Below are 14,408 nucleotides of genomic sequence, written 5' to 3' on the forward strand. Positions count from 1 at the left end.
GATTGGTTACTCGAACGATTGATCCTTTGCTCATGGGCAAGAAGTGACCCGGTTAACTCATAAATGGTCATTTTGGACAAGTCTTTCGATTCTTCAATTGCGGCTGCAACATGGTCAAACTTTGGAGGAAGGCATCTTAACATTTTCTCCACGACTCTTTTATCTGTAATTGTGTCACCACAGCTTTTGATTTGATTTACTGTCTCGGCTACTCGTGAAGAAAAAACACGAACCGATTCTCGTTCTTCCATTTGGAGATTATCAAAGTCTCTCCATAAGGATTGAAGTTTCAAGGCGATCGTTTTCTCCGTTCCTTGAAATTCTTGCATCAATATTTCCCAAGCATCTTTGGCTTTTTTAACACCAAAGATACGAGGGAAAATTGATTTCCCGACTCCTTGTTGAATATAGCGGAGAGCCATTGCATCTTTTCTTTTAAATTCTTTTTGCAATTTTTCGTAATCTTCATTGTCTTCGGATGGTTCTTCGTACTCCTCATCGTCAATGACATCCCAAAGATCTAAGGAGATGAAGAAAGTTTGCATTTGGATGCTCCAGTATTCATAATGCTCGCCTTCGAAGATTGGGACTTGACTGGAAGAATATGTAAACAACGAAGCTGTTTGTATGAAAGCCATGAAAAAATGCAATCACAAGTTATGGCTCTGATACCAAATTTGTTAGTGCGGAAACGAAGTGTTGAAGAAAAACTTGAATTTTTATTGATAATTTTTGAGTTGTTACAGCACACTCAATAATGTTTTCTTCTTTTTTTTCTTCTTACTATGAGACTACAAGAATGACCTCTATTTATAGGACCACATGGATAACTCTAGAGACATGGGAATATAAATGGACACCTAATAATTCATGAATTTGCATCATATATTTTCCTGATACATTTTCTTCAAGTGCATGTAACCTTATTTATTCCCTAAGATTACAAATTAATGCCACATTTAACCCCCCAACCCCCCCCAAAAAAAAAAAAAAAAAGGAAAAATGATTACAAATTATCTTTGGTTTTCTTTTATATTTTTCATAGTTGCCTTTTAACATCTTTCTTTACTGCTTGAGGATAATCTTGATGGGCATCATTAGGCGATTATATTTCATACTTTTCATTTAAAAATTTTATGGTTTGATGTTAACTCGCTTTCAGGTACGTGAAGAGTCGAAGTGATCAGCAGTTGAGAAGCCCAGGAAGTAAGGATGATACAAGTTCATGTAAGCCTGAAGTTGTTCCTTGTGGTCTTGTAGCCTAGAGTCTGTTCGATGATATTTATGACTTCACCCACAACAACCAGCATTTGGTCATAAACAAGAAAAAATCTCATGGAAGAGTGATAGGGATCGCAAATTTGGCAAAGACGTCTACCCAAAGAACTTTCAGAATAATACTCTTATAGGTGGTGCACGTCTTGATCCATTGAAACCAGCAAGCCTCTAGCCATGTTTACTCACAAGATTCTTGAAGTATGAAAATTAACGTCATATTTGGATTTTAATTGAGTGTATGAAACTAAAATTCTATCAAAATGGGACGGATTTCTGTGGGTTGCAAGAAGCATAATTGCTTGGTGGATCAATTTTAAATTGATGTATTTCTGATCAAAATGTTAATTCCTATTATGATATTCACAATCCACTGCAGTTTGCAATCCCAAGATTGGGGACTTAAATAAATTTTTGAACCTAAGCATTGGAAGAACGTATGATTTATACTCAGCATTATGGCATAACTCACATTCTGTTTCCATACAAATACCTTGCTTCTACTATCATGTGTGCTTGATTGTTATATGCAAATAGAACAAAGACAACTTTGGGAATTCTATGTTAAACCAATTGAGTCTAAAACAACACTCGTCATTAACGTCTTTAAAGTAACGTGTTGAAAGATCAAGCTTACGCTGTGAAAACTGAGAACTAGAAAACCTTTCATTAAATTTATTAAGTTTTATTTGATTAGACTAATTTCCATCAATCATCAATGAATATCATTTCATGTTACAGTTGAGTGAGCAGGAAGACCTTATTGTTTGGATGCGAACTGCAGCTCTTCCAACTTTCAGGAAATTGTATGGGAAAATTGAGATGGATCTTTAGGTTGATGATGTCATCAGTGTGACATTGGAAAACAATTATAACACATACAGTTTCGATGGCAAGAAGAAACTTGTTCTTTCTACCACTAGCTGGCTTGGAGGGAAGAATGACTTTCTTGGTATTGTACATCTCACTGTGGGTGGATTGTGCTTCTTCCTCGCCATGGTTTTCGTAATTATTTATCTAGTAAGGCCAAGGTATAATTTTCTAACCTGCTCCAGTAGCTTTATCAAAGCATCTCTTCCTTTCCCCATGTTTCATTGGTTAGTCAAGTCCTCATTTGTGTGCTCTTATATGCTGCTGATATGTGACATTACGTGTTCTGTCCCAGGCAACTCGGAGATCCATCATATTTGTCGTGGAATTGGAATCCAGAAGGTCACTAAACTAGTTCACAGATAAGGCCCTGGTGTATGCATCCTTAGGCAATGCTTCGTAGTAGTGGCTATTATCTTGCTATCTTATTTTTCCAAAAATTGTACCCTTTTACCTATTACACGGATTTTTATTGCCTCAAAATTTTAAATGTAAATTTGATTCATTATTATTTATGAATTGATTGTTTAATGGCCACCTTCAATTACCGTGCAAGTGGAGAACCTTTTTCCCCTTACTATAGTATCATATTTGGTACGGAAGATCGAATCGCATGCTACTTAAACAAAGCATGGAAAGGCATGAAAAGTCGGGCACATAGAGTACCTTTCTACGTGGATCCAAGGAAACTATATCTCATGATTAACCTTGGGAAATACATGAAGCCTTTAGAAAATGATCACTTTTCCAAAATGACCCTCGGTCAATTTACATACCAAAAATGCCCTCCATTTGAATATTACATAATAATATACTATAATATAGAAATTCTCTATTTTAATCCTTAAAATTAAATATTGGTTGAAATTTGATAGTTTTTGTCTGATTTATTTGATTAATACTTTAATTTGATTTATTTGATTTTTGTTCGTTCTAAGTAGTCCCCCCTTATTGGTATTAGAGCCATAGAGATGGGGGTGGTAAATGAGCCGAGCAGCTTGTCGGCTCGCGAAAACAGAGCTCGTGAGCGGCTTAGGCTCGTAAAAACATGAGCCCGAGCGCGAGCCGAGCGGGCTGATTTGGTAGGTGAGCCAAGCCCGCTCAACTCGCAAAGGAAACAAGCCGCTCGCGGCTCGTTTTTAACGAGCCACGAGCTAGGCTCTTGTTAAAAAGTGAAAAGGACCCGTTTCGGTCCCTAAATAATTTTATTTTATTTTTAATAAAATTGTGACCGTTTCGATATCCAATGAAGGATATGGAAAAGCAGAAATTTTAAAGGACTATATTACAAGATTCAATATACATCAATTTTCAGGATGTTCTACCACTATAAAAGAATCTTGCTAGCTAAGGGAGTGCCTCTATTGCATGTGAAGAAATAAAGGAAAAGGACAATAATAGAGCACATTTGACAAAGGTGTATGGAGAACAATAATACAGCTGCATGTGAAGACATTGAAGAAAAAGATCAATAATATAAAAAGATGTTCTTTGAATAAAAAGTTGAAGCAGCATGTGAAGATATAGACCCAATGAGGAAATAATAGAGAGGCAAGTGTACCTTTGCCGATGTACTCAATGATGTAATAGAGTCTCTCAAACTTTTATAAATAGAAACATTGTCATAGATAGAGATCATCTCATCCTATCTTGAAATCTCGAGTTGTAAGCAATAGTTACTCTTAAAACCATTCCCAACTTGAAAAACCAGTTTTTTCTGAAAATTCCTTTGTACTAAATAGAAGTATTTTATAAATAGAAATAAAACTCAAATATTTTGATATCAATATGAGTTTCTAAATCTTTATTCTCATAGATTCTTGAAGCATCTAATAAAAAGTTTCCTTCTTATTTTAGTAAAAAGAAAGTTTTTCTTTAACAAAAATCTAGAATTTTATTCTTTAGAAGTTGATACAGTGAGAGCAAGTAATTGAAATAGTAACAATTCCATGAAGGCAGGAGGCCGTTGAAGGAAGTAGTTTACAAATTCAGAGCTTGAAGGTCACTCGATTCTAAGAATAAAAGTCCAGATCAAACCTAAGGTAAAACTATTAATTTTTTGCTAAAATTAGAATGAATCTTTTTAAGATCTTAAAGAATCGTATGGATTAATTGAGGATTATTTGTATGAATAAATGTCAGGATATACAATTGAAGGATTATATAATCTATTAGAAAGAATGTTAGAAAAAATAAAAAATATTATTTCTCAATTAGAAAATATAAATTTACTATTTGAAAAATATAGTATTTTAATTAGAAATATATGTTGCATATTATTCTTATTTATTAGATCATAAAATGGATTTATATTCAAATATTCAAAATAGAAGATAAAATATTAAAAAATTAGGATATATGTTGCAATATAGAAAAAATCATTTCATTAAGGGTAATATAGACCTTTCAATAAAAAAGGAATAGTGATAGGTCAAATAGAAAAATCTCTCATTAACCTTTGGAAACAGCATTCTTCATAAAATCAGTAGCTTCTCGTCTCAGAAATGATATTCTTCCTGGAGACCAATGTTCTTGTTGGCAATTTCCACTGCGAGCTGGGCAAAGAGTAAGGATGAATCAACACATTCCAAGAAATAGAGACTTATAAGAAAAAAATAGCTACAAACAAACAATAAGAAGCAAAGCCTATTCCCAATGAAATGGACGTCAAGTAGAAAATTTTTCTCGACTCGGATAAATACAATTCAGGGAGCTATCATTGTGCCCCGTTCGATTCTCATTTTTATCAAAATATATTTTCTCTTTATTTTTTAACCACACAATCTTCATTAAAATAGTATTACACGTAAATAAAAAAAAAACTTGTCCTTATTTTTCGTCCACATATTTTTCATTAATCTATTATTTTAAAATTCATTTTTTAATAAAAATGGGTATCAAACACCCTCCGTATCTTATAATATCGATCTCCTTCACTAATAAGATAATCAGGCATGTGCATATAAAAAGTTATACAATGTCCAAAAATAAAAGTTGAAAATCATGTCTGGCAAAGTAAATAACTTAGAAGTTTGACTTACTTTTAAGCATAATCAAATATGATCTACATAGAATTTATTAGGACAGATACAGGCCTACTTCGTCCTCTAAATGGTAAAATGGGGTGGAGAAATCCAGCTTTACTTGAGGCTGCTGCGTCAAGGGTTCGAATCCTGAAATATGGATTTGGCTTTTGGGTAAGTACAAGTGTACAAGCAGCCTTCCATCCTGTATCCTTGAAGACATAACCTGCGATTTACCTCCCTCACGATACTCCAGGGCAGAGGCGGTGGGGGACCCTTAAAGTTGGGGTTCAACCTTTTAAACACATAACATATCTCATTTTAACTATTGAGATGATTAGGATTCAGACGCTTTGCATATAAAAAGTAAACCACTAGAGCATGTTTGGCAAAGTGAATTACTTACAAGTAAGTTCTTACTTTGAAGTATAATCAAACATGTCATAATAAAGATGCTAGCATACTTCATCCTCCAACTGTACAATGCGAACGCTAAACATAGAACTGGATTGTACGAGTCCCAACCAATGTTTTTTCCGTCCCATCTGTTACCAAGGTAATTTCTCCCACTTTAGGGGGCGGTCTACCAATTATCCTATCAATTGATAACCTAAGTGCTACAAAAGTGAAACTTCGGGATTCATATTCATCATTTTATAGGCTGGGACCTAAATGCTCCTCTTGGTATAGGTTGGGGACTTCAGATGTAATTTTCTAAAAAGGGAACATTTTACCGTGGTTTGTGAGGTATGGGGTGAGCGTGTAGTGATTGCGCAACCAGTGAAAAGGAAGGAAAGAAAGAAAAGAAAAGAAAAGAACGAAGAATCCGACGGCGGACCAGGTGAGAAAGAGAGAAATTGCAACGATTCTCCGCACTAATTGTCTCTCTGTAGAATTCCTCTTAACGATTCGATCAAAATCTCGGTTATTAGCGTTTGGTACCGCTGCTCAAAATGGTGAGTAGAAGTATTTTTAGCTACCCTGGCGATTTTTATTTTATTTTATTTCAGTTCTTAATTGAATAAAGAAGTGATAAAGTTCGAAAATTTCCTCTAAGAAACTAATTTATACTATTATTGGATGCTTCGTTGGCAAAAATTAAGCTGAAACAATAGCAGATATTTTGTAATTTTTATGGTAATAAAATCGATTATGATGAGGTGTTGTTTGCTTGACAGAACAAATTGGGTAGAGGGCAACGGGACAAAGTGCAGCAATTCACGACGGTTACGGGGGCAAGGTATATTACTGAATCAAACTGTACTTTGAGGCTTAATTTTTTTACTGATTGTTATCAGATAGAGACTTCGTTTTGAGCTGGTAACTACTTCTACACATCAGTGTTTAGTCTCTGACCTTGTTACGCGGTTCTTAAATGTTCTATTCTTGCGTCTGCTGTAAAATTGCATTGGGCTGAAATATTTTGTGCAGTTTTGAGGTGAATACAATTGTATACACCTTCTGCAAGGGGATTGCTTGACTTTTCGTGAGTGTAGACTTACTGGCAAGAAGTAGTTGTGAGTGCTTTTGATGCTCATGTTAGCTATTCTCGTTACAGATCTTAAGGATTACTCTTTTTCACTTGCTCACTTAATTTATCTGATTATAAATCATTCGTGAATAAGTATATATACTCTGTAAACATGCGGTCTCCATTTTATTCTCTTGGGCTCTTTAAATTAGTATAATGAATTCTTTTTGAGATTTCTGCCTTGTCCTTTCCATTTTTTCTTGTTTGTTTGATTGTGCCTTGTGATGCTAGTTTGAGAGTCTTTATATACATACCAGAAAGCTTACATATATGTGATGAAACCTTGATGATTGGAAGTTTCATGGCATGATATTTATGGTTCTGAGAAGTTCTTAAATTTTGATAAAATTTCGAGGCTGATGTTCACGAAGCTGTTGCCTATTTATAATATAATTATATGGAGCAAGATGTATAAATTTTTAGTTCAGCTTATATATCTGCAATGCTTTGGCTGCATGCTGGTGTAGCAAGGAGTAATTTTGCATGCACGTTAGGTGCACATGCTTATCCACATGATCAATTAAGAAGTTGGGTTAATTTTTAAAAAATGTTATTTAGCACCACTGGTGCTACAACACAAGTGTAGGTGACACTGTGTGATATAAATTAAATGTAGAATTATGTGATTCATTTGATTATGCATTTCATTTAGAGGTTGTTTGGTGGGGATTAAAATTAGATTTTTAGTAGATTTTGATAGAAATTTTTGAAATATATGGTTGAAAAGTTGTGGGATCCAAAGATGTGGTTAATATTGATTGTTTGACTTTGACTCAAATTAAAATCTCAAAACAGGGCCTTAATGTCACTTAGTGCCATCTAGTATAGTGGTGCTAAATAGCCTTACTCTTTTTCAACGGATATCAAGCTTCCTTTGAGAATGCCATCAGCCTTTCTTGTTTTCTTTTTCTAAGGTTCATAATCTTGTTGATTGTTCAAGTGCCACTATGTGGAGTCCGCTTATTATGTAGCTTTACTTGTTCTTTTTTTTGGATGCAGTGAAAAAATCGCTATTCAGGCTTTGAAAGCTACTGATTGGCATCTTGAAGGAGCATTTGATGTATTTTACAGCCAGCCGCATATCAAATCTTTTGCTGACACGAGGCGTTTGGAAGAACTGTACAATAGATACAAAGGCAATTTCCTGTGTCTTGATATGTGTTCAACTCTTGTATGCCTACACAAAGTTGTCTTTCTATTTACCATGTTCATTTGTTTCCTGAGAACCATGCAGTAACTATCTATCTATCAAACATAGTCTAGACCAGTAATCCTCTATATTCTCTTCATCAACTACTCATTTCCTAGTATTCCAACCTCTTTTATCATATTGGCGCAACACAGTTTTCATAGTATCTATTCTGTAACAACTTTCTTTACTATGAATTCCCCAAGTAATCATTAGTAAATGAGTGGTTTTCTTTCGGTTCAAACATAGGATGAAGATCGGAGTGGTAGTAATGAGATAAAAATAATAATAATAATGTACTCGGATTCATTTCTTATTTGAGATTGTCTCATATGTTAGTGCCAGCCAAGATCATAATACTTGACAAGTTGCGCATGATTTAAAATTACATTAATGGGCCAGGTTGGTTTTGTTATAGGATGTTCCTTTTTCCACTTTGGAATGACAATGCTAATTCACTCTCAGAGTGATGAAAACTAAAGCTGGAGAATATAGGGGATATTTGAATGTTGTCAGAGACAATATAGTCTTTTTGTTCTCTGTAAATGTCAGTTTCCTGTTGATTCTTGCTTTCTTGTAGCTCCATTTAAAGTTCTAAGCATCTAGCATCAATTGCTGAATTTTAAGTTATGTTGATGTGCATTAAGTCTCGAAAACTGTTGTGAGAATGCTCTAACAAAAATGTGATTTTATACAGTGATCAAATAGTAACATGAAAAATTTTGAGAATTTCTTGTAGTAAACTTTTGGATGGCAGTGAACATTCAGCCAATGTATTTTTTTCGTGTACTAAACAAATGAAACTGGGCTTCACTATTTTCTAGTCTTATTAATTTGGCTTCTCATTCATGAGATCTGAGAGCACCCCCATATCCAAAATTGAGTGTGCAGAGCATTATTTGTTTTCTAATAGTCAAATCTTACATAAGCTTTCATCAATTACAGATTCACATGCTGATATGATTTTGGCTGATGGAATCAGTTACCTGTGCAATGATCTTCAGGTAGATTTGATAAGTATTGTCGCATGCATAATCAAATAATTTTGTTTCTCATTGGGTATCATGTATCATAGTTTATCCATGAGACACCAACAAAGTTATTCGAGTAATGCTTGTAGTCTTTTAAATAAGTCTCCAACCGAAGGCCAAAGCCTAGCTTGAATTTGAACCTCATTTTTTTTTTTTATTATCATTATTTTTGGGTTGGGGGAGGTGAAATCCTTTTGTCCTCTTTGAAGATGGAAAAAAAGAGGCAATTCAAGATAAATTTTTTTTTACCCCAAATACAGGTGACAAACGATTTTCATTTAAGAATATTAACTTGGAAGTTTAGAATAATTTTTAAACGTTAGGCGTTCAACATATGATATGAAAAGAGGGGGGGGGGGGGGGGGGGGGGCGCATATCTCTAACTGATTACTATTGTTTGAATAACATAATACCTTCATTTTCTTGGCAGGTGGACCCTCAGGATATAGTCATGGTATGGCATTTGTATTCTGTACTCTAAATTAGTAGTATTGCCTAAATGTCTTGATTATGTAGGATTGAATGGAATTATGTTATCAAGGATTAACATTCTGGTTAGATTTGTTTTATATATTTTTTTTAATTTTCCACTTATCATATGATAAATTGTTTCATATTTTTTTCCTTTTTCTACCACCAGATGTAAAACCCAATTTCGACCAACAAAGTGTCCTAAATACAATGTAAATATATAATTTGTAAATATAACTATGTCATTCCATTGAAATATGCTACTGAATATGCTGGATCAATTCATGAGGCAAAAACCCTTCAAGCCGTGTTCATATGATAGGGTACTAGAAATTAAATACCAATGACCACCAGCGAAAAAGAACTGGAAATTAATAAACATGACTTGGAATTACATTCAATGAAATGATGGAATGCTCTATTAAATAGTTTTGCTAGCAGTTTCGAGCTTTGCTTTTGATTGCATCTACTTCTGGAGATTCATTGTAGTGCGGATGTCATGATGGTCATATTTACTGCTTTTAATTTTAAAGGAAATATTAATTTTTGGAGCTGGTATAGCTTGAAGAATGACTTTTATGTTGATGTAAATTTTTAACATTTATGAACATGTTAATTGTTTTTATGTGATCTTAGTTGACATTTGATTTGTTTAACATGCAGTTGGTGGTCTCATGGCATATGAAGGCTGCTACTATGTGTGAATTTTCGAAGCAGGAATTCATTGGTGGATTACAGTCTCTTGGGTAAATATTAGTGAAGTCTATCATGTTTGTTTTGTTGGTAAGCCCGAGTTGGAGCTTTTGTCAATGATTTCATTGGCGTTTATATCTTTAATTGCAGGATAGATTCACTGGAGAAGTTCAGGGAAAGAATACCATTTATGCGTTCCGAGCTTAAAGACAGTCGTATGTGATGACATGGAATTCTCAGTTCTTAATCAAAGAAGCTATTCTCTTTCTTGATTGCATCACTACATTTAATCTTTGGATTTGCACACAGTACTTTTGCACTGATGATGTAGTATGCTTAATGATTACTGCCATCTCCTTGTGCTTCCTCATTGTTATCATTTGAAGACAAAATTATGGCGAAAGTGGGTTATTTAAGTAGAGATCTTTTTCATATTTCAAACTTTGTGGCAATTATTAGTTGATCTAGTTGGCATTAACTGTCCCTAAAATACATTGCAGACTTTTAATTTTTTTTTCCTATTATTAAGCTATCTACTTGATTTATTCTGTCCAGAAAAGTTCCGAGAGATATATAACTTTGCTTTTGGCTGGGCAAAAGAGAAGGTAATGTGTTGGTTTGATTATTTGAATTTTGCCCCCTTTAGTTGAAATCATCAACTTGGATTAAACCATAAATGTTCTCTCTGAAATTATTTTGCTATTTTTTATTAAAAAAAAAATTGGGATGGGTCGGGAAGCTGTGGAATGCATCAAATCCTTTGAATCTGATATGCCTGGAAAGCAACAAAACAGAATTTGTGGCTTCATGATAGTATGAAGTCACCTTCTCTTAAAATGCTGCCTTTCAAGTAATAATTTTTCAGTAATGTACTTTTTGATAACTTGGGAGCTCAACAAACTAGAGTAAATTGTATCATTATAAAAAAAGAAATAGAATCTATTTCTGAATTCAAATTTTTGCATCAAATACCTTGAAATTTGTGAGATTTCTTTTACATCTGAGCAGGTTTTTTTACTTGAATATTAATAACTAAATTTTGAATTTTTGAAAAATATTTTTATCCAATCTTCAGTTGATACCATCTCATATATTAACATCCCACTGTAACTAAATATTGTTGGCACGAAATAGAAAACCATAGGCACTATATGTTCTCTAAGCAGTCAAATATTAAGTAAAATCTCTATTCCCCACAAAGGAGAAGCAATGTGCAGTTAAATACTCTAAGCCTTTGCTTTCTGTCTTTTTACCCTCTACCAGGCTTCTAAAATATCGTCTTGTGGGTGAGTCAGATTGCTTTTAACTTGCATTCTACCAGTTGATAATTAGTATGCATTCAGGTTGCCGATTTTTTATCCTGATTTCAGGGTCAGAAGTCTTTAGCATTGGATACAGCAATTGGGATGTGGCAGTTGCTATTTGCAGAAAAGCAGTGGCCATTAGTTGATTATTGGTGCCAGTTCTTACAGGTATAACAAACTGCATTTGGATCCTTTCCCTCAAATCCTATCTTTCATTTTCTGTACATGTATAAAAAAATATTAATGTCTTAAAAAACAATTATTTCATACCTTGTCTGTCTCCATTCTACCATGCAAAAATTCCACCTCTCATCATTTGTACCATTCAATCTGCCATTGTCCTGTTGAATAAATTGAACTGTAAGAAGTAATGGAGCGTTAATTCAACTGATGTAATTTAGTCTTATTAGCTCAAAATTTGCGATTTCAGATATTGGTATCCAAACAAATACTCCATTGCCGGTCGTCTTACTGTTTTGTAAAAGCGCAGTTGTTTGGTTTTTGGTAGGAAAATGGATAATAAATGGAAGAAGTGTACATAGAGAGGATTCTGAGTGGACTTTGTATCATTCAAGGTTTTCCTAAAAAAAAATACTGACTAAGGGAATTAGCAGTTAATGTAGTTAATTTGCTTCCTCACCCACAAAAAGATAAATAAACTAAAATCAGTGTGGTTAATTGCTGCCTTGTTTCTCAACATTATCTTTTAACACTCTTTAACTATTTTCCTCTGGTAAGAGCGTGGTATTGAATCTCTCTCTAATGTGGTTTGATGTAATTTCATATGCTTGAGCATGCCCAAAGCATGAATTATTTATGAAGAATCATGGGAATATTACTTTTTGTTTTTTGTGTTCATTTGTAATCTTATGGCTCACTTTTGACATTTTTCTCCTCCTTGGATTTTTGGATTCAGGAGCACCATAACAAAGCAATATCTCGGGACACCTGGTCCCAGCTACTGGAGTTTGCAAGGGTAAATTAAGATGCCTGAAATGAATGAATACAATATTTGTTTGGGACTGGAACATGCTCTCTCTGGCGTTTTATTCCCACCACCCAAAATTTTACATCGTCTCTGTTCTTTTTGCACGACTCCTGAATTTTGTTTGATCACCCATGAGGGTGCATTAAGAAGACGAATTTGATATTGGATCTCAACTCCACATGATTTTATTTTTGGTTACCAAGATCTGCCAGGATTATCTAATCGCTGTTCATGACAGATACGTTCTTTTGTGTAAATGCAGACCATTGATCCTACTTTATCAAACTATGATCCTGAAGGTGCTTGGCCATATCTTATTGACGAATTTGTTGACTACTTGAACGAAAATGGCATAATTCACAAGGGAAAATCAAGTGATTGGAGCTTCAAGCATTAATGGGTTGCTCAGGTATGTAGCAAATGCTGGTCTTTGCCTACAAGTCGATCATTAAAGGTTGAAATTCGAAAAGAAAATAGGACAAGAAGCAATCGCTTGTAAAATACTCTAGTTCATTTGGAACTATACATTCGTATTTCTTGTCGTTTGACTATTTTATGGTCCATTCTGTTAGAAGCAATTGTTCAGATATTTTATTTATAATTTGAATAAAGAATGAATGCAGCTTGTTTGTTGTGAAATATAGTTTGTATGGAAATATCGATTGCAAAAACTGCCAAGAAATCATAATCACAGTATTAAAATATGTCATCTTTAGAAATTAGAATGTGTAAAGAAAATAGTTTAAAATTAATGTTCAAGTTTTTTCCCTCCCTTTTTCGCCCAACTAGCTAGAACATTTCTCTAAGTGCAAAACACTTTCTATTTCAGAGAGCCGATCTTAAAAAAGAAGTTTCAGTAGACTTTCTATTTTAACTTTTTAAAATAAAAAGAGAATTCACTCTTTATTCTTAATTAACAAGGATTGCATTTAATAATTTACAAGCTTCAATAATCCACAGTTTAAATTATTCAAATCAAATTTGAATTTATTGGCGAGTAACATATAAAAGTATTATGTTAAATAAGAGATGGAGAGAAATCAATAAATGTTCATTGGAAAAACAAAATAATAAGTTAAGATAGAAAGTAATATTGAAGTATATAAAAAATTTACTCTCTAAATTTAAAGATGTTCTTTATTATACATAAGATGCTTTTATAGATAGATGGTCTCTTGGAGATGTTCTTAGACGCCAAAACAAGGATGATGCAAAAAGGAAAAAGGAGTTATGCAATGAATGGAACTTATATTTTCTAACATATTCAATTTTTACCATTGGATTTTTGCACAACACAGTCAACACTTCACTAACATACTCAACTTTGTTATGTTCTTCAATTTGTGGGTGGAACTTATATTTTTTTAATTTTTTTGATCTATCAGCCATGGAGGTGCATGAGCCTTTTAAAATGACCCTTTTTTCTCATTATTTTCAAGAAATTGAAAATTCTCAAATTCCTCTAAAGCTTTTGCCAATAAACTAAAAATATAGCACTCTCAATTCAGTATTTGCATGAAAAAAGATGGGCTCTTTTAAAGTGTCAAATTTCGCTCATTAAAGTGCTTTCACACTTACATTAACTGTTGAGACCCCATGTGCGTCTTACAACTACGCAACCAAGTTTGTGATTTGCTTACATTTATGTCTTGAAATGTACCAAGAAGATAACTTCTTCGAGTTTCCTAATTAAAAGGGAAGTTTTACCAATTTGGAATTGATGGCATCAATGCATGTACATCAAACATTCTCTTCTCTCACTTTTATTCATTGAAAATTTTAATTTTAACATATTGATCATAAACGAAGATGTGTATGTTTTTCGGTTTCTTTTAATTATGGGAGGATTCTAAATTGTCCCTATCCACGAAATCAATCAATACGTTAGCTGCTAATTTGGGCAATATGAATAACTTTTGGGTATTGCGTCTAATCATCAGGAGCTGTCCCTTAAGAGGATGGGAATCGCACAAGGAAACACATAAAAGTATCTAATTAATTCTATATTGTGTAACTGCAACAAATTTGTATGA

At 33.6% G+C, this 14,408-nt stretch overlaps 1 protein-coding gene and 1 pseudogene across 1 annotated transcript; both read left to right on the plus strand.

Moving 5' to 3' along the window:
• Positions 1–2,689, plus strand: part of LOC111387915 — a 7,557-nt pseudogene extending 4,868 nt beyond the window's left edge.
• A 3,211-nt stretch (positions 2,690–5,900) lies between these two features.
• On the plus strand, positions 5,901–13,014 carry LOC111387892 (DCN1-like protein 1). The gene is made up of 11 exons (XM_023012494.1): positions 5,901–6,124; positions 6,347–6,408; positions 7,699–7,835; positions 8,834–8,892; positions 9,350–9,373; positions 10,054–10,136; positions 10,234–10,298; positions 10,639–10,688; positions 11,454–11,555; positions 12,304–12,363; positions 12,638–13,014. Exons 1-11 carry the CDS (start codon positions 6,122–6,124, stop codon positions 12,770–12,772), a joined length of 780 nt encoding a protein of 259 aa, XP_022868262.1. The 5' UTR covers positions 5,901–6,121; the 3' UTR covers positions 12,773–13,014.
• Positions 13,015–14,408: the final 1,394 nt, after the last annotated feature.

Source organism: Olea europaea, unplaced genomic scaffold (genome assembly GCF_002742605.1).
Source record: "Olea europaea var. sylvestris unplaced genomic scaffold, O_europaea_v1 scaffold437, whole genome shotgun sequence".
NCBI lineage: Eukaryota > Viridiplantae > Streptophyta > Magnoliopsida > Lamiales > Oleaceae > Olea > Olea europaea.